Consider the following 19,325-nt stretch of genomic DNA (forward strand, 5'->3'; position numbering starts at 1 on the left):
CAACAACCCCCAAGCCGTAGCTCCCTCTCAGATGTGGAGAGCTGTACTCTGAGTGTCATCGACTAGGACTTTATTTTTTTTTTTTGTTTTTTAAAGACTAGCTAGAGAAAAAGCTAACTTCCTGCACTGATCTTTTTTTTTTTTTTTGGCCAGAATTTATTGAGAAAACATGACAAGAAATTCTAAGCCAGTCCTCTTCCAACTACTGAAGCTGATTTTCAAGGCTACTTAGGAGGGAAAAAAAATTGTGCAACCAACAGTAATGGATTTCTGTTGTGTTTAAATTCTCCACAGATTGTATTGTAAATATTTTATGAAGTAGAGCATATGTATATATTTATATATGTATGCGAGCACATGCATTATTAGCACAGCTTCTGGAAATCTCGGTTCTTGTTTTGGAGGACGGAAGACAGTTTTTTTTAATGTTAAAAGAAGCGTCTTGTGTGGAAGACGCTCTTTTTTGTGTGTGGTGTGCTGTTGGGTCTTTAGGCTAACATCACTTGCAAAAAAAAAAAAACTACAGGCAATTAACTACTGGAACTTCCAAATCACGTATTTGCTCTCTGCAATAATAATAATAATAATAATCATATTTTAAAAGTGTTTGGGAATTTTACCTCTGGGAACTTGTGTCATAGCCAAAGACTGAACTTAAAACTCTCCAAAGCAAGGCTCAGCAAACAGACTCTGGATTCCGGTGGCTCACTTGTTCGTGCACTCAGCGCTCGGTGGTGTGGAGGAGCCCTTCCTGGCCTCTTCGGGTCTCGGAGGCCCGACCAGCAGTAAAACAAAACAAAACTGCCCCAGTCCCGGGCTGTTAGAAACTTAGCTCTCCTCCTCCCGCCGACTTTGTATGTGGGTGTCCCGGGAGCTGCTGGCTGAAGACCCGCGTCCCTGTCGCCCTCCGGCAGGCTCTGTTCGCAGGGTCCCTACTCAACCGGCTTGTTGTGATGCGTATCCCCGTAGATGCCAGCACGAGCCGCCGCTTCACGCCGCCTTCCACCGCGCTGAGCCCGGGCAAGATGAGCGAGCCGCTACCGCTGGGCGCCCCGGACGCCGGCGCCGCCCTGGCCGGCAAACTGAGGAGCGGCGACCGCACCATGGTGGAGGTGCTGGCCGACCACCCCGGCGAGCTGGTGCGCACCGACAGCCCCAACTTCCTCTGCTCCGTGCTGCCCACGCACTGGCGCTGCAACAAGACCCTGCCCATCGCCTTCAAGGTACCCGGGGGTGGCGGGGTTGGGGAGCGGGGGACGCGGGGAAGCGGGGGTGGGGGGATCCCCGGAGAGCAAGGGGCTAGGCGGTGGGGTTGGGGTGCTAGGCACGCGCGCGCTGGGGGCTCCTGGTCCCTTCTCCCCGAGCCGGGAAAGCGGGGAGATGCTGCTGCGTTGCCTTGGAGACCCTACGGAGGGCCCCGCCCTGGGACGAGCCACGGAGGGCTAAATAATCATGATACTCCTAAGAAATAATCATCCTAATAAAAAGAACTCAGCCTGTCCCCCAAGACATCCACAGGGGGCCAAGCCAATCGGAACCTTCTCGGCGAAGGCCTTACCTTTGACACCAGGAGAGAAGAAAGTTATGAACTAGCCAGGGGGACAAGCTTCCACAGGGGGCTCTCCCCCCCCCCCATAACACCCCGACCACTTTGTGTCTCCTAGATGAAAGTATCAGGAAATAAAATAGAGATCCTTTTATGCGTTGCGGCCAAGAACCAACCAAATAAACAAACAAACAAGCAACCAAATAAGCGTAGCAAGGGAAACTGTCCAGAGATTTATTTTTTGCCCTCTCCCACCTCTTTTCTTTGTAACTGCCCGATTAGAACGAGCCTGTCCAAAGTCCACCGCAGGCGTAGGGAAGCTTGTGGCTAAGTGTGTCCAAGTTAGTCTGCGTTTTGCCAGCCTCTGTCTAACCTCCCCCTGCCAGCAGCCGCAAGTAGCAGTAGTAGTTTCTTTTCCTGGAACCCCTGAACGGTATCTCTTGCTGGCTCACCTAGGGTGTGTGCTGGGCAGCGAAGAGTGACCAGGTGTTTTCCGAAGGTCCATGCAAGCCAGCCTTTCCGCAGCGGGGGGCCGGCTTGCAACCTGTGGCTTCAGCTGGGTCCGCCCGCTGGGTCTCCGTGCACTTTTCCCTGCTGCTCGAACCCCCGTTTTGAGCCGTCTTGAAAAACCTTGGCCTTCAAACAAGATAGATAAACAACCCTGGGGCGCTTTTAAACAACCACCCTACTACTCTGGCAGCCAGAGGAGAAACTTAATTTCTGCAGCGGGGTTCGTGTGTTCTGTTGTTTTCCGAGGGCTTAAAAATACAGCTTGCTTTTGCTTTTTTCTTTTCTTTTAGAACAATCAGCTGGGTCATTCCCTGATTATTTGAAAGGCTAATGAAGGCAGGTGATTCTGGCTGCTCTTTTTTTTTTAATGGTTAAATAATTGTCCCCTTTAAGGGGGGGGGATATAATTTAATGTAAGCTTTTTATAGTCCCCAGGCCTCTACAGAGTCTTGATCTAATTACAATGAATAATGTTCACTTTTTTTTTGGAGGGGGGGGATGCTGTCCAGGTTCTTTATTTTTAAGCTCTCTTCAAACTTAGTGATTTTTGAGTCAACAGAAATATAATTTACAGTCAGCTCTGCCCTGAGAGTTTCCTCATTTTCACCCCCACTGGGTTATTGTTTGAAAGCAGTTTGTTTAAGGAGAAGGGGGGTAGAATGAGGATAAAGGGAGTAGCCACTTGACTTTTCCTTCCCTTCTTCCATTTATTTAGATCTGGGTTTGGGAGGCCATTTCTTTTACATGGTTCTAATCTTAAGTAGAGGTTACATAAACAGACTCAGCTGGTGGACATTCTCTGCTCAGCCTGTCTGAAAGGGAACCTGACAAGTCTGGGCTCTGGGGTCACTGTCAGATAGAAACAGGGAAAAGACAGGCGAAGCCCAGGGCCATGTAAGCCAGGTTTCTGCTAAGGGATTTGGAGCTTCCTGGGGGAAAAACTCAGGGTCATTTTCTGAGTTCCATCCTCTGCCCAGGAACCCAAACCCCAATTTATCAAGGCAAGGAATGATCTAGAAGAAATCTTCAGAACTGAATCAATGAAAAAAGCTTGAGCTACTTACACAAAAGTGTTCATTTCTTCTAAAGGAGTGGAAAACTATGCACAATTGCTTTTATAAACCATCAGAGAATTCCTTTTAGCAGAAACAGGAATAATATAGAGGCTTCCTTTTAACCTGGACAATGCACTTTTTAAAAAGAAGGATCTTAATTGGTTTTACTTAGTGTTAATATGTAGACTAGGTGTACATCCCTTGGAAAAAGTTCCAGTGTAGAGAAATCAGAACACTGTGATAGGTATCTGTCACTACCCCTGTCAAGGAAACCTAGCTCCCTGCCTTCTGGAGGGGAAGCAGCTTCTTTGAGGGTGATAACAAAAGTGAAGTCTGCAAAGAAAATCTCAACCTCAACCCCCACTCCTTGTATTCTGGCTAGATTCACCGTGCATTCTTGGCTCTGTTGTCGTATACTTATCTACCTACCTGACACCTCCTTAGAGTTTCTGCAGAAATTATACCTTTAAAGTTTGGACTTTCAAAAAGTCTCAGACAATCTCTTTAGGAAGTTAATCCCTAAGGAATTCATTACTGTCCATATGCTACAGAAGCAAACAATATGACACAGGGACAAAGTCTGATGATGATGAATAGAGTACTTAAGTGCCCCCCTTTTTTTTTAGAAGTTTTCAGAAATTCTGTATAAATCTCTGCCTTAATCTTCAAAACTCAGAAGTGATTTGAAATTTAACATAGATTAAAATACCTTCATTGCTTATCTGGAACCCCCAACCTGTCTCTGGCCCTCTCCCTTCAGGGAGCAAGGCTTTTATTTTAATGGAGGGGAGACTTACTTTTACTACTGGGGAAATAAAATTTTAAATTTTCTATGTTACCCCCAATTTATAGAAGCGGCTTCCAAAACTGTTTGGCTAAATTTTTGTGAAACTATAATATTACAGTTGGTTTAGGCCCTGTTAGTTAGATCGTTGTCCCTGGATAGGCATTGAATGTCATCTTGTCATCTTGGCTGAATTCTGTTCCACTCACAGCCTTCTTCAAAATACTGGAAGATTGTGGGTTTTGAAGTAAATGAATTGTAACTGTAATTTCAAATCTAATTGAAAAATGTCACTTGAAACTGTGTCTAAGGAACCCCAAAGTAATATTGGGAGATCCATATACTATAAAGGAGAGTTGGTATTCTGCCCAACTTTAAAAACAGAAAAAGTTAAACAAAATAATGAGATATCTTTGGCCAGCAAGTCCCTTCTTGTCTGTTTGGTCTGTGTTAAAATGTAAATGTTTGTGTTCCTTTACCTATGGTTTATAGCTTTTCATCCCCATGGCTTCTTTTTTTTCTATTTGAAGTCAGATATTTTTCATTCTCTTTTTATCACCTCTCAATGGCAAAATACACAACAAATTAGCAGATGTATTCATTTAAACTACAAAAGAAAAAAAGTTTAACGTAGCCCAAGTATACTTGTTAATTTGATGGTATACATTATTCGTGAAACTTCCCTGGATTTAATTTTATTCCCTCTCCCTGCTCAAAAAAAAAAATAAATCCTTCAGTACAAATGAAAAAAATGAGTAAATGCTATCTGAGTATCCAGGTATATAATTCCCAATTCATTCCAAGAAATAGAAGGAGTGGAAGTTAAAACTCAATTTTTGAAAACCTTAAATTCCAACACTAACAGCCTTTTTGGATTTGGCCCTTAGAATTTTATGCTATATTTGTTTCTGCTTGGTGAAGGTTCTCTTGAATTTGCCAAATCACTAATGAGGGTAGTGTTGGAGAGATAAGAAGAGAGGGCCAGACTTAGGACGCTGAGGAAAACAGCAGGAGGAGGATGGTGATTCAAGATGATTTGGGTGGTTATAAAAACAAGATTTGTTTATTTTAACTCCTTTATAGAGCCAGCCTCAACAATGAGTTATTCAGTGTGAAAGACAAGCTGATGATCCACTCCCCTGTATACTTACTGAATGTTGAATGAATGTAGAAAAGCCTGGGTTAGCAGCAGGAGAGGAGGATGAGGAAGTAAAAATAAGTGTTCAGGAAGGGTATTTCAACACTGTGGACTCATTTCACAGAGGGAAGTGAAAGAGTAAAAACAACAAGAAATAGGAAAAAATTTAGAGGTTAAAAAGAGTGGGCTACAGCAAGTATAACTGGTTAGAATAGAAAGAAAAAGTAACAGGAATCAATTAGCTGATGAACAAGATTTATTTACATAATTCCTTAGAAACAAAAGAGAATGGTCATCTTACTATATACTTAGTGAAATGATATCAAACCCACGTATAATGGGAATTAAACACCCAATTAGAGATTGCTGCTTAGAGAATAGAGAACAGTGCTTTATTTAAAATTGTTTCATAGGAAACAATTGGAATACAAGGATTGAAAATGGAGATAAATGGCAGACTTTGTTTCACAGAGCAAGTTGGATACAAGTATTTTTAAAAAATAAAATGCTTACTAGTACCAAGAGAGTAGATAACCCCAGGGCAGTCTCAAGATCCAGACGGTGTGCACCTTTCAGAGAGACAGGATTCATTTTGTCTTGATTTTTAGAACCCAGAAACTGCAGCAGCCACTGCAAATACCGACAGATAGTCATTTGCAGGACATAGGGAACTGGTCCTAACCAAGTGCCAGGAACTGATGTTCTTTGATATTAAAAAAAAAAAAAACAAAACTGAATCTGAAGCTTTATTTCTATAAAGAGAAAGCGGACTAAAAAACAACAAAAAAAAATCTTCCCCCACAGATATTATGTAGCGAGGTAAAATTCAGGAGGCAGAAAATAGGGGAAGGAATAGTAATGGGTAAGTTAAGGAATGCTTCTCTGTTGCCAGTTCGGAAACAACCACCAAAATGTGCTTCTATAAATGAAACAAATAACACAAATTTCACTACTGACTGAGAATATTGTAAAAGAAGATCAGAGATGATGGGAACAAATATGACTTGGAGAATGTTGGTTTGAAATTCTATCACTTTGAAATTGAAACAATGGAAATAAAGCTAGTCATGAACATCTAGACTACAAAAATGGCTTCTAGAAAAATCTAGTAATACCGGGCATTGTAGCTTTCATATGTGATCTTAGTACCCAGGAGACTAAGGCAAGAGGATTGTGAATTCGCAACTAGCCTAGCCTGAATAGCAAGATTCTTGTCTCAAAAACAAAAGAAAAAGAGTCAAATGATGGCCAAATAGTGGGTATTGCATACAACATCTTCAGGTTAGGGCATTTTACCCTGAAGTTATTACTTTATTTCCTGAATATGATAAAGATATTTATCTACCAATTTTCTTCATGTAGCCCTGATAACAAACTCATACTTTTTCAATTATATTCAAAAGATTAGCTGAATTTGGAGTCCATCTTAGTCACTTATGAGGAACTCAGAGGTATAAAAGTCCTACTCTGCTGTATCTTTGCTTTGGGAAGAATGGTTAAAACGGGAGCCCTTTTTTCAAGTTTGTAATTAAATAACAAACAAGAAGCATACTTCTGATTTTTTTCCCCTTGTATGCCGGAGTTCATGGCTAAGGAAACTCAATCTAATGGAAGCAAGTAGGATACCAAAAATGGGCTAACAGGGGACAAGTCAAGTCATTTAAGAATGATCAGCAAAGGTATGACTTAATTTTAGCAGCAATAAGGTTAAACAAAAGTCAAGCTGAGGTTCTGTTAAAAGATAGGTTGGGTAATAGACTTGGAAACCTAAGACATTCTATTCTCACATATGAAGGATTAAGAAGATATGATTGCATTCATGAGCTGGCCCAGCTTTTCAAAGTTCTCCTATTGTTCCTTCAGTGCTATATACATCCTTGTATGGTTTGATTAGATGATTTAGTGTTTCTCTATTTGAAATTTTATATTTAGTTACAGTGGGGATAGCATAGCTTAGTGGAAGTGTACTTCCCTAGCAAGCCCAAGGACTTGAGTTCAATCCCACCAAAAAAGAAAAAAGAATAAAGGAAAGAAAGAGTACAAAAGTTTTATTATATTATATATATATAACACAGTTAAAAATGAACCTTTGCCTTCAACACTTTTGTGTTGTGTGAGTTGCGATTATTATTCCTTTGAAAACTAAAACAGTATCACTGAACACCATTTCTGAACAGTGGCGGAGTCAGCAGAGGGGCGTTTGTGTGACTTTCCTGATGTCTGTGTTTGCCCGTTGGCGGGCGTCTAGGTGGTGGCGCTGGGGGACGTTCCAGATGGCACGCTGGTCACGGTGATGGCAGGCAATGATGAAAACTACTCGGCCGAGCTGAGAAATGCTACTGCGGCCATGAAGAACCAAGTCGCAAGATTCAATGACCTCAGGTTTGTGGGTCGGAGCGGAAGAGGTAGGTGCCTGTTAAAAGTGTACTTGAACCACAAGGCTTTCCTCCAACAGTTGTCATGCTGGTCTCTCTTACTGTTCTTGCTATACCAAACCTTTTTAAAAATATATGTCTGAGATTTTATGTTTTTTAAGCTTTCTATGATTAAATCACTGGAAGAATTATTTGCAACATGCCAAATATGACATGTGAATTTCAAAAAAGAAATCGCTTAGAGTTTTACTACCCTGTGAAAAGATAAGACCACAATGGAAACCCAGAGTGTATAATAGGGGTTCTCTATTTGACAATCAAAAATTGATTTAATGGAAGCTTTTAACTTAAGAATGGTGCTTTCTATGACAAGGGACAGACAGATGTCAGTTGACACTTCAGTGGTTTTAAGGGGCACATAATTTTGAGCTAGCTTACCTTCTTAAGGCAAACTATGAAGAAATAATGCCAGCATCACTGATGACAGTATGACTCCTTGCTGTGTTTCTTTTGGTGATTTGGGAGTACAGATTAGGCACATGTAACACTTCAGATCCTAATCATGTTCAAATTTCAAGGAAACTATTGGGTCAATTCAGTGGTTGTGTGTATGTTCTTCTTTTCCTTCCTTTAACCTATTTTCAAGTATTAGGGCACAAAGGAATCTTGGCTCATTGTAACCATTTCTATTTTCCATTATTTCCAAGTATTGTAGATTATCTGTAAGAACCTCTCTCCTGTTGTTATAATGATCAACAGTTACTACAAGTGTAATTGAGATACTTAGGACAATTGGTTTTCAATTGTCATAGTATACTATGGAATAGCTTAGAAATAAAAGTTACTTCCAGTTTTATCAAAGACATAAGGGATAGGAAGGTGGCTCAGTGGTAGAGTGTTTGCCTTGTATGCATGAGGCCCTGGGTTTGATTCCTCAGTACCACATAAAGCAGAAAAAGCTGGTTAGCCAGGCGCTGGTGACTCACACCTGTAATCCAAGCTACTCAGGAGTCTGAGGATTGTGGTTCAAAGCCAGCCCAGGCAGGAAAGTCTGTGAGACTCTTATCTCCAATAAACCACTAGAAAACCGGAAGTGGTGCTGTGGCTCAAGCAGTAAAGCGCTTGCCTTGAGCTGAAGAGCTGAGGGACAGTGCCCATGACCAGAGTTCAAACCCCAGGACTGACAAAAAAAAAGCCGGAAGTGGTGCTGTGGCTGGAGTGGTAGAGCACTAGCCTTGAGCTGAAAGAGCTGAGGACAGCGTCCAAGCCCAGAGTCCAGGCCCCACAACTGACAAAAAAAAAAAAAAGACATGATAAATACTTAATAGAAATAGTTCTCGTATTAGAAAAAAATAAAACTACCATTTAAAGACATAAGTATAAAAGTAGTCATTATTCTTTCTAAAGGCTTTCAAAAATATTGCAGTTGGGCACTGGTGGCCTGTGCCTGTAATCCAAGCTACTCAGGAAGCTGAGTAGCTCACATGGTAGAACACTAAACCTTGAGTGAAAAGGGCTGACAGTGGTCAGGTCCTGAGTTCAAGACCTAGTATCGTCTCACACACACACACACACACACACACACAAGAAAATTAGAAACTATGTTCTCAGGGAATTGACTAGTGGAAGAGGGAAAGAGGTAAATGGGTGTTGACTGTTGTTTTTTTCTGGCTGTTGCTTTGGCTACCTAAGCTAACTGGAGCATTTTTATAATAAAATCATAGCTGGAGAAAATTTTTTTAAAAAAACATATAACATGATTGAAAATATATGTTCATAGTGCTGAGTTAATAACAGGGGTGGTTCAAAGGAAATTATACTCACTTATTGAAAGCATGTTATAAGCTATAAAAGCATAAGTCATTAAATAGGTTCCCCTGTTATATTAAAAGTTTCTGCCTTTCAGTAAATGGAATTCACATTATGATTCAGAGATGTGTGTTTAGAAAACATCTTGAAGGCTTTAGACGAGTGGCTGGCAGTGTGGATGAGAATGTCATAAACAATATAGGTCCCATAGCCACATCCCGCCCACCTGCCGAGTGAACAATCTTCATTCCATTCTGGTGGAATTCTCCTTTTAGGAACAGCTAGCTGAGTGTCATGTAGTCACTTTTTCACAGAAAGTATTATTATCCTCATTTGCATCTAGATGGTTCTGTGAGTCAGGTGTTGGTCATAAAATCTGGGAGAGCTATGAGGTGACCCATGCCAGTGATGTTTTTGTTTTTGTGTTCATTTTTGTTTTGTTTTTCTATGGTAGATGTTGGTGATAATGAAGAATAAGATTTTAAAAGTAGCATGCTTCTTTTTCTGATAGTGAGTCTTGGTCTCTGATCCCTCGTGGGCCATTTCTGGCCGTTTTGAGTAGGTGACTAATAGGTGCTTGTGTTTACTCGGGTGGCAGTGAACTGTTTCCCCAAGGTGTGGATTGTTTGCGTTCGGCTGGCTGATTTGTGCCAGTGTGCCCTTAAGTTTGAATAACCCCTCCCCCCCCAAAGTAAAATAGCTTCCACCAAGACTGGGCTGTCTTCTCTAGCCTAGAATGAAAAAGAAAGAAAGAAAAATAAGTATATGCCATAAATAGATAAGATTTGTCTTGAATCAAGTTTGATAATTAATAAGCAAAAAATAAGGAACGCTGCCTAAGTGCCTGTGACTCACGCCTGTAATCCTAGTTACTCAGGAGGCTGAGATCTGAGGATCACGGTTCAAAGTCACCCCAGGCAGGAAAAGTCCCTGAGACTTACCTCTAATTACCTCCAGAGTAGAGCTGTGGCTCAAAAGGTAGAGCAACAGCCTTGAGCAAAAAAGCTGATGGAGAGCTCCCAGACTCTTGAGTTTCAGGGCCAGGACCAGCACAGTAAACAAACAAATAAATAAGGAACTCGCATTGAATATTTGACCTAATTATGGCTATCATGCGTAATACTGGACTCCAGGAAACGTTGGGGGCAATGCTGTAAGGTAAAACGAGTCAGTTTCCTCTGCAGCTCTAAAATGCAATTTAATTTTGCTCTTTCAAGTGTCCACATCAAAGCCTGTCTGAGTTTCCCTTCTACTTCTTCTTTCCATTTTCCTTTTTCTTTTCTGTATTGCAATTCGCTTCCCAGTAAAAAGAAAAAGCCGACGATTCCTGCTAATTTTAACAATTACTCTTAATCTTCCTCACTTTTATCCTTCAAAAGTTCCATTATGTTTTATTAAGGGATCTTAAGATGATCTACTGTTTTGCTTTCTGCTTTTACAAATGTGCCTGAAAATCAGCCTTTATTTAGCCCAGAAGTTCCTGACTTCAGTTTCTTCTGGATACCTCTGTGCCAGGTTGGAATTCTCTAGGCATGGGTTTCCTAAAGGGGCCAATGCTTAGTGCAAAATGAAAGGCAGGAAGAGACGTCCTAGATGCTGGCCCTCATCAACCTGGTAGAAGGGTGGCAGATGTGGCATATAAAAGGATTTTCCTCTCTTCCATGGAACTGATCTCTCTGGGCACTGGCTGATGTCCAGGATCACAGCTCCTAACTTGGGTTTAGCCCATAACTGGGAAAACCTGCCTGTCCGGCTTTCAAGGCCCTGCTTACTACACTGGCCCCTCAAAATATTGGACAAGGCCTTCGCTTGAACCTTCCTCCTTTTCCTCTCTCTCCATTCCTCTGTAAATCTTGTCTCCCTCTTGGAATGTTTCTTTCTCTGATTCTGTATCTTCATGTAAATTAACCATGTCTTTACAAAGCAGGAGGAGATAGCCACTCCCAGGAGATGAGAGGGGTAGAGAGCTCAGAGAAGACCCCAGGACTAAGAGATTAGGAGAGTACACAGGTAGATAGTTCTTCTTAACAATGAACATTTTCATCACGTGGCCTAGGACTATGAGTCACCTGTAGAAAATCCAAGTTTGAGGTCAAAAGGAATTCTCTTCGGCGAAGTTAATTAGCTTAGCAGTTTATGTCAATGTACACCTAGAGTTGTATGTTCAATTCCAAGAAAATATGTCATGACATTGAAGAAATTTCCGCAGTGACATCTGTAAACAGTTTGTCCCTTTGCCTCTGTTGGCGTGTTTAATCATTTGGAAAGGAACTGATCTATCCGTGAACACAGCTTTACTGATTTTATTTTAGAACCAAAAACGAGATCTACCAGACTCTGGCATCTGCCACATTGTAAATGGAGGAAACGAATCTACCATACGTTTTCTTCTATGTATCTTAGCACTGTGATGTTTGATCTTCTGGAAATGTCATTGATAATTTCGAAAATTATTTGGAAGTCTTTTCCCCAGAGGTGAGGAAAACGCTCATGTCTGAACATTTTTGGTGTTTAATTTCAGTTTCTAGAGCCAGCAGTTTTCAGGCTTTCTGGAGATTCAGGAATGCAAGGCCAAGAGAATCTCTAAATGGCTTTTGCGTTGAACATGGAAGCCCAAACCAGTACTATGTTTTATACAGTAGACCCAGAAAATGAAGAAAGAAAGAAACAAACAAGAAAATGAAACAGATTCTGTCTGGCCTTTGGTTTTTGCCAGGGCCTGGTTAGTCTAGTTACAAAAGTAGGTCCCGTTCAGACTGCCAGTCCAGGCTTTTCTGGGGGGGCAGGGGAGTGTACAATGTGTGGGTGTCTGTCATCACTGGGACAGTCTCTTTTCCAGGGCACCATCGACCCTGGCTCCTGAGTTAGAGTGCCATTCCAGTCCTAAGAGGCCATGTGTTCTGTGGCCTGCCAGGAAAGGGTTTCATTTCTTGGTGGCATTTGTTGTTTATGTTGACCTCCCTGGCAACTTTAACCCTGCCCAGTTTCTAAATAGTACGCTTCCCAATGCTTTTATAAAGTGAAATTCATGCGTTTGCTCTTGCTATGGATGGATGTCTTCCCAGACATAATATTTATCCTGTCATAATCTGGGTTAGTTCATATTTATGTCGTGTTGGTTGTTTAAGGGATTTTCAGCCCTAGGTGGTTTTACATGATTTGGGGGCACAGAATGGAGATACTGCCTTTCAGGTGAGAAAGAAGAGAAGGTATATTTGGGGAAAGATAACCTGTACTGATATTCTAAACAAGAATACATGTCTTCATGCAGTGCCTTTTCTGAGAGGCAATAGAATGACTCACTCCATTACTGTGGGATCCAAGTCAATCTGTGTGATCACAGATTTATCTAACACAGGAAGGGCAAGTCCATCTGCCAATCTCAGAGACATTCCATGGGTAATGTAAGTCAAAGCAGGCTATATAACCTGGCACTGATTTCTCCTATGGAGAATACAAGGAAAAGAAAGGAGTGATATTGAAATCAACTCTCCAGCCAGGTGCCAGTGGCTCACGCCTGTAATCCTGGCTACTCAGGAGGCTGAGATCTGGGGATCACCATGCCAAGGCATCTGGGACAGAAAACTGTGAGACTTTTGTCCAATTAATGGACAAACAGCTGGAAATGGAGGTGTGACTCAAGTGATAGAGTACCTACTCTGAATGAGAAAACCATGTAAGAGAGCAAGACCATGAGTTCAAGCCTCAGTACTGACTGGCACAAAAATAAATAGATAAATAAAATAAACTCTTCATCCTCCCCCCTTTTTATCTCTTGTTATTGATCTACACTTTAAAATAGGATATTGACTGGAATCTTTTCTTCAGATTTAAGCAGGAGCCAAAAAGACCCAGTCTCTGATGTAGCAAGCCTCAGCCAGCCATAGCGAATACCTCCTTTCAATAGCAGGTCTTAAACCTGCATCCACGATCTGATCTAAAATTTCTCCTTAAAGATCAAGTTTCTCAACTCTCTTCTACATTTGCCAATGAAAGAAGAGCAACACTGTCTTCAAGCAAGTTGTTCCTTGCCTTGTTAAATCCTAGAGTGGCAAGGACTAGAAAAGACCCTTAGTGCAAGTATAAAAAAAAAACCCAAACCAGCCACAATTTATCCTTCATAGTTTCCTTGCTGATTTTATGATGTTCCAGCCTTTGCTGACGATGTCAGACAGCTTTTCTTGATTGAAGCCGCATGGATGAACGTTATTTTTCCAGCTGAGGGGCAGGAGCTGCCCTTTTTCTGTCTGTCCACCCTCTTACGCCTTCTTTGCCAGCCGGCTGATGTTTGGTGAAGCCAGTTCTTTTTGGTCAAGACAGAAGACTATCAATCAGAAAGTGGCTCTGAGAGAAATAATGCCTGAATGATTTTTAGAGCTTCCTGTTTCAACAGCAAGCATTTACAGACGTAAACAGGGACCCAGCCAAGGGCTGCAGCACGGCTCTGGTTCTAATAAATCAGTTTTGTATTTTCTTTTTGTGCTGGTTGGCAAAGGGCGAGGGGAGTGTAGAGGAGACTGGTTATGGAAGAATATAGTCTATGTTTCTGGATTTTTTTTTAATTTTTAAAGAAAAATGACTGGTTGAAACAGAGATGGTGTGACATTGTCCAACAGCTGTTTCCTCTCAGCTGGTGATTATTAAAGAAGTTCATACGAGTAAGGGGATGTTGATGAGTATCCACGTATGATTCCCCATACCATGTCTACGAGGTATGGCCCTCGCACACTGGCTTCTTTGATACTAGACTCTGCAGATGTTCAAATCCCTTATGCAAAGTGACACACCACATTTGCATATAACCTACTCACACCTTCCTGTCTAAATGATCACATAATAGACATCAATGTTGTATAAATAGCTGTTAGAAAGGGTAGTTTGGAGGACAGTGGTAAGACATGTTCATTACAGATGCAATCTTTTTTTTTTTTTCAAATATTTTTGCTCAGTGGCTGGTAGAGTCCTCAGATGCACAAGAGCACTGGCTGGCTGGTCCGTAAAGAAGATGTGTAATGGTGCTTTTTGTTTGCACCTATTTTGGGGCTTGAAGTCAGAGCCTCACTCTTTCTAGAAGTCAGAGCTCTCACTCAAGATTGGCACTGTTTTGCCACTTCTGGCTCTTTGGTGGTTAATTGGATATAAGAGTCTCACAGGCTTTTCTGCTCAGGCTGACTTTGAACCTTGATCCTCAGATCTCAGCCTCATAAGTAACTAAGATTACAGGTATGAGTCACCAGCACTGGGCAAATGCAGGGTTTAGGATTCCTAGCCAGTGGGGTGTGTGTGTGTGTGTGTGTGTGTGTGTGTGTGTGTGTGTGTGTGTATTTTCAGAGACTTCTTGGATCAAAATGGTTTTTGTTTGTTTGTTTTTTGGTCGGCCTTGGGGCCTGAACTCTGGGCCTGGGCACTGTCCCTCAGCTCTTCAGTTCAAGGCTAGTGCCCTACCACTTGAACTACAGCTCCACTTTCCAGCTTTTTCTGCTTATGTGGTGCTGAGGAATCGAACCCAGGGCCTCATGCATGCAAGGCAAGCGCCCTGCCACTGAGCCACCTTCATAGCCCCCTCAAAATGTTTTTGAAGATTAAATCCTTGTGAATAACATCTTCTCATTGAAACCCCAAATAAAGCAATTAACAGAAATTAGTACGTGAGCAATGTAGATTTAATTTGCCGCCTGTGATTATGTTCAAATGGGCCTGACTTGTCACTTCCCTGGGAGGGGGTGGGCGTACTGAGTTGCACACCTGACAGTTATGTTTACAAACATGCATCCGCAGGTTTGGGGTGAAGCCTGCCCTCCATCCTTGGTTTTGATGTGCCTCTAATAGAGATGGAGGGAATGATAGCATTCACTTTGTGTAATACTGATTTGCCCAGCTTCTGCCTTTCTATCAGGCACCGTATCCTAGTCAGGAACTCCATTTGCTTGCTTTTCCTGAACGTTCTCCACTGGGATGTTGGGTAGTGGTGGCCCCATAAATCCAATGGAAATCTCAGCAGGCCCTGTCAGAGCCTCATACCAATTTTCTGCTTGATTGAAATGTGTTTCCTCTGATTTCCTCACCAAGGAGACATTCGTTTCCAACTACTTAAACTGTGTTTTCTCAAGGAAGATGCAAGTAAATTTCCTGTTCATCTTTAGATCACTCCTGCTTTCACCTGGAGATTTAAGAGCAGCACGGATGTATGGGGCTGCATATAGTGCTCTGGAAAAACGTCACCTGACCCAGGGTGGCTCTCTCCCAGTGAATGAGCGGCTAGCTTGCCCCCTGGGGGCAGTGTGTAGCTCTTGTTGAGTCACCTTGTGCAAATAATGGTGAGGCACAGGAAGATGGGTGACCGGAGTGTGGTCATTTATCTGTGAGCTTATCAGATCTCCATGGATGGGAACCTCGGGTTTGCTCAAGACATTGGTTTGGGGTTTACACAGATGTTTTTCCTTCTTTTTTTTTGAAATCATGAAGTGGAAAATAGTCCGTGTCAATCATTTATCTCGTATTTTTTGTTGTGGTTGTTTTGTTCTGGTAATAGGGCTTGAACTTGGGGCCTGGGTTCTCTGTCCCTGAGCTTTTTTTTGCTCCAGGCTAGTGCTCTACTAGTTAGTTGTGCCACAGCTCCATTTGTGGCTGTTTGGTAGTTAGTTGGAGATAAAAGTCTCCTTGACTTTTCTGCCTGGGTTGGCTTTGAATGGCAATCCTCAGATCTCAGCCTCCCAGTAGCTGGGATGAGGGGCGTGGCCACCAAGCAAGCACCTGGCTTTATCTGTCTTTTATTAATGAGGAACTGAAGGTCAGGTCCTCTTCACTATCTTACCTGCCCCTCTGCTTATCAGTTTTGATGATAGTCTTAGTGACTCTCTGTTAGGGGTGATTTTTTGACCTTTCTGGGACAAAAGAGACTTTTTTTTTTTTTAGCATGAAAGCATCCCGTCAAGCCAGATGCATGAATTGTTCCTTCTCTGCTCATCTGTGGGGCCCTCTAGGCATCCTGCAGCAGGCCAATCTCAGACTGGGACAGGGCAGTACACACTGGGGGCGGAGGGTGGGGGGAGGACTATCTGAGGAGTCTCTCCACCTGCAACCGCCACTTAGTGAAGGCCCACAGAGGCACTGCCAGCTTCTCAGGGAACATCTCAGAGAGAGTAGTAGCCTGCTTTTGTGCACACAGCTGGCTTGGGGACTCTCTCAGAAAGTCTTCACTTGCCCATGTGAATACCTTAGTTTTGCAATCACCTATTTTCCATACTGAGACCTAGTGGGGAAATGATTTCAAAAATGATTTCAGTCTCATCAAGACTGAACTTGAACCAGGCCCCCTTTAACTCCAGGGCTGGATGCTGTCCCTTTTTAGCTTTTTCCTCTCAAGGTTAGTGCTCTACCACTTAAGCTACAGCTATACTTCTGCTTTAGGTGGTTAACTGGAGATAAGAGTCTCCAGGATTTTCCTGCCTGGACTGGCTTTGAAAAGTGATTCTCAGATCTCAGCCTCCTGAGTAGCTGGGATGACAGGCGTGAGCCACGGGTGCCTAGCCCAGAGAGGTTGAATTTCATGACCACGTTTGGCAGTGACTTTTTTTTTCCTCACTGATCACTCATTTGCTTGCATGAACTTAATATGGGGTCCTTGCTCTCTTCCTCAAAGCTCCCCACACATAGTGACAAGCTCTATGCAGAGTTGGATCCTGTGGCCAGTTGGGTTTAAATGTTAGACTAGGAGTTTGCTGTGATGGCATTTAAGCCAGGCTGCTGGGTGCTCAGCTTATTTGTTGCTGTAGATGTGAATGGGAGCAAAGGTAACTAGGGGGAAAAGCTTCAGGCTGTCAGTGGTATGCAAGGGGACACATGGCGGCCACCGACAATCTCTGAAGAGAAGAGCCTCTCAGGAACATGGCTATTCAAATTTTGAACCAACCAAAAGATAGCCCTGAGGTGCTGCAGCACCAGGTGACTGGACTGGTGTCTGCCACTTGGTAGTCATGCACTAAGTATCTGCAGACAACTGTACGTTCTAGACAGTAGATCCTAATGGTTAGTACCCAAATTTTCCTGGGGGCTCTCAGGCTGAGTCCTCGATGTGGGGCTGTGGTATGCATTATGCAGCAACAGCCCTGTCTTCTGTCCAGTAGCTTGTGACACGCCCCACTGCCCCTCCCCTCTTCCCAGGTGTAACACCTGGGAATGTGCACAGAGCTTCTTCCCAAGGCCCAGGCAGGCTGGAGAGCACTGCTGGAGAACCACTGTTGTGGGACCCCGCCTTTGTTCTGGGAACAGGAGGTGCAGAGAGGATTGATAAGACTTGGGTCTGGGAATGTTCCAGTGACAGGAGTTTCTGTGACTGAGTAACAAAGATGCCATCAGCAACCCTGTTGGCCGAGGGAAAGTGGGTAGAGGCCATGCAGCTCACAAAACCATTTGGTCTATGACAGGACAGACATGTTATGCTTCTTATTAGCTGCCCTGAGCCCATCTGCCCATATTGATTTTTATAGAGCCTGTAATGATGTTAAATATCCAACTAGGCCAGGTGTCAGTGGCTCATACTTATAACCCAGGCTTCTCAGGAGGATGAGATCTGAGGACCACAGTTTAAAGCTGGACCAGGCAGGAAAGTCTGTGAGACTCTTATTTCCAAGTTGCTCCCGTGGTAGAACAAGAGCCTTAAGCAAAAAATCTACATGATAGTGCCCACACCCTGCACACACACACACCACACACACGCACATACACATACACACACGCATGCACGCAAGCATATACACACATGTGTACACACTATCCAAATGACCCTTGGCAGAAAAAAAATTTTTTCTATCCTAGACATAAAGTGTAGGTGAATTTTTTGAGTGGAAACCTCAGCTCCTATTTTTCCTTCTTGGTTCCAAGGATTTCGGAGGGCGTGAAAGGGTTATAAGCACTGAGATTTCAGATTAGCAATGGACGAGATGAAATTAAATATGCACTGTAATTCGAAGCAGTTTTTTTTTCCATGGGAAAAGAAGTTCTACCAACTGAGTCTGTCCAACTCTTTTGTCCACACATTAATAGCATGCAAATATTTATGATTCATACTTGCCCCTTTTAGTTCTCTGATGGTATTTTAACAATAAACACTGCATTTTAACAATGAAGCAGAATAATCCCTTTGTTCTGTGTAGGACAAGGCTGCTGCTGGGGTTGGCACCCGTAGCATCACATTCTTCCTGAGCGGTAATTGCTGCCTCCACCCAAGCTTAGAAGCATTTTATGGTAGGTGCCACCGTGGCTTGCCTGGCATGGTGCTTCAGGCCATCCCACCTGCTCCCCGGAAGCCTTTCTTCAGGCTGTAACTGGGCATTTGCATACATCGCAAGTGAATACCCACAATGCTGTTCTCCTTGTGACCACATATAAACCAGAGAGTGGGTTAATCTGGCTGTTAAGTGGGAAGAGCTCTTGCTATACTATTACTGTGCATGTCAGCCCAATCCCTGAGCTTAGATCACACTAAAGCCATTGTGCCCCACTTTCTGAACCTCTGATGCATAATAACCCCATAGAAATACAGATTTAGCTGGGCTTCTGTGGCTCACGTCTGTAATCCTAGCTACTCAGGAGGCTGTGATCTGAGGATCCTGGTTCAAAACCAGCCCAGGCAGGAAAGTCCATGTGACTCTTACCTCCAGTGAACTACCAAAAAAAAGCCAAAGTGGAAGTGCAGCTGTGGCTCAAGTGGTAGAGCACTAACCTTTGGCACAAAAGCTGAGGGACAGCACCCAGGACCTTAGTTCAAGTTCTGGCATACATACACACACAAAAATAATAATGTTAGGGGCTAGGAAGATGGCTCAGTGGCAGAGAGCTTGCCTTGCATGCATGAGGCCCTGGGTTCGATTCCTCAGCACCACATAAGCAGAAAAAGCTGGAAAGTGGAGCTGTGGTTCAAGTGGTAGGGCACTAGCCTTGAACTGAAGAGCTGAGGGACAGTGCCCAGGCCCAGAGTTCAGGCCCCACGACCAACAAAAAATTAAAAATAAATAAATAATGTAGTAGTGGCAGACATTTATTGGGCATTGATTGTGTATTGAAAGTACCACAGCTGTCTCTATTGTGTTATGATCATTCCCCTGCC

The 19,325-nt window shown here is 42.9% G+C and overlaps 1 protein-coding gene across 2 annotated transcripts in view; it reads left to right on the plus strand.

Annotated features, from left to right (window-relative positions):
* Runx1 (runt-related transcription factor 1) overlaps positions 1-19,325 on the plus strand; it is a 222,772-nt gene that overhangs the window by 133,088 nt on the left and 70,359 nt on the right. For both annotated transcript variants that reach the window (XM_013027529.1, XM_013027530.1), the window contains exons 3-4: positions 970-1,223; positions 7,282-7,438. In XM_013027529.1, the coding sequence (XP_012882983.1) occupies positions 970-1,223; positions 7,282-7,438 (411 nt within the window). The remainder of the gene's footprint in view (positions 1-969; positions 1,224-7,281; positions 7,439-19,325) is intronic.

The sequence above is a fragment of the Dipodomys ordii genome, unplaced genomic scaffold (assembly GCF_000151885.1).
Source record: "Dipodomys ordii isolate 6190 unplaced genomic scaffold, Dord_2.0 Scaffold104, whole genome shotgun sequence".
NCBI classification, from domain to species: domain Eukaryota; kingdom Metazoa; phylum Chordata; class Mammalia; order Rodentia; family Heteromyidae; genus Dipodomys; species Dipodomys ordii.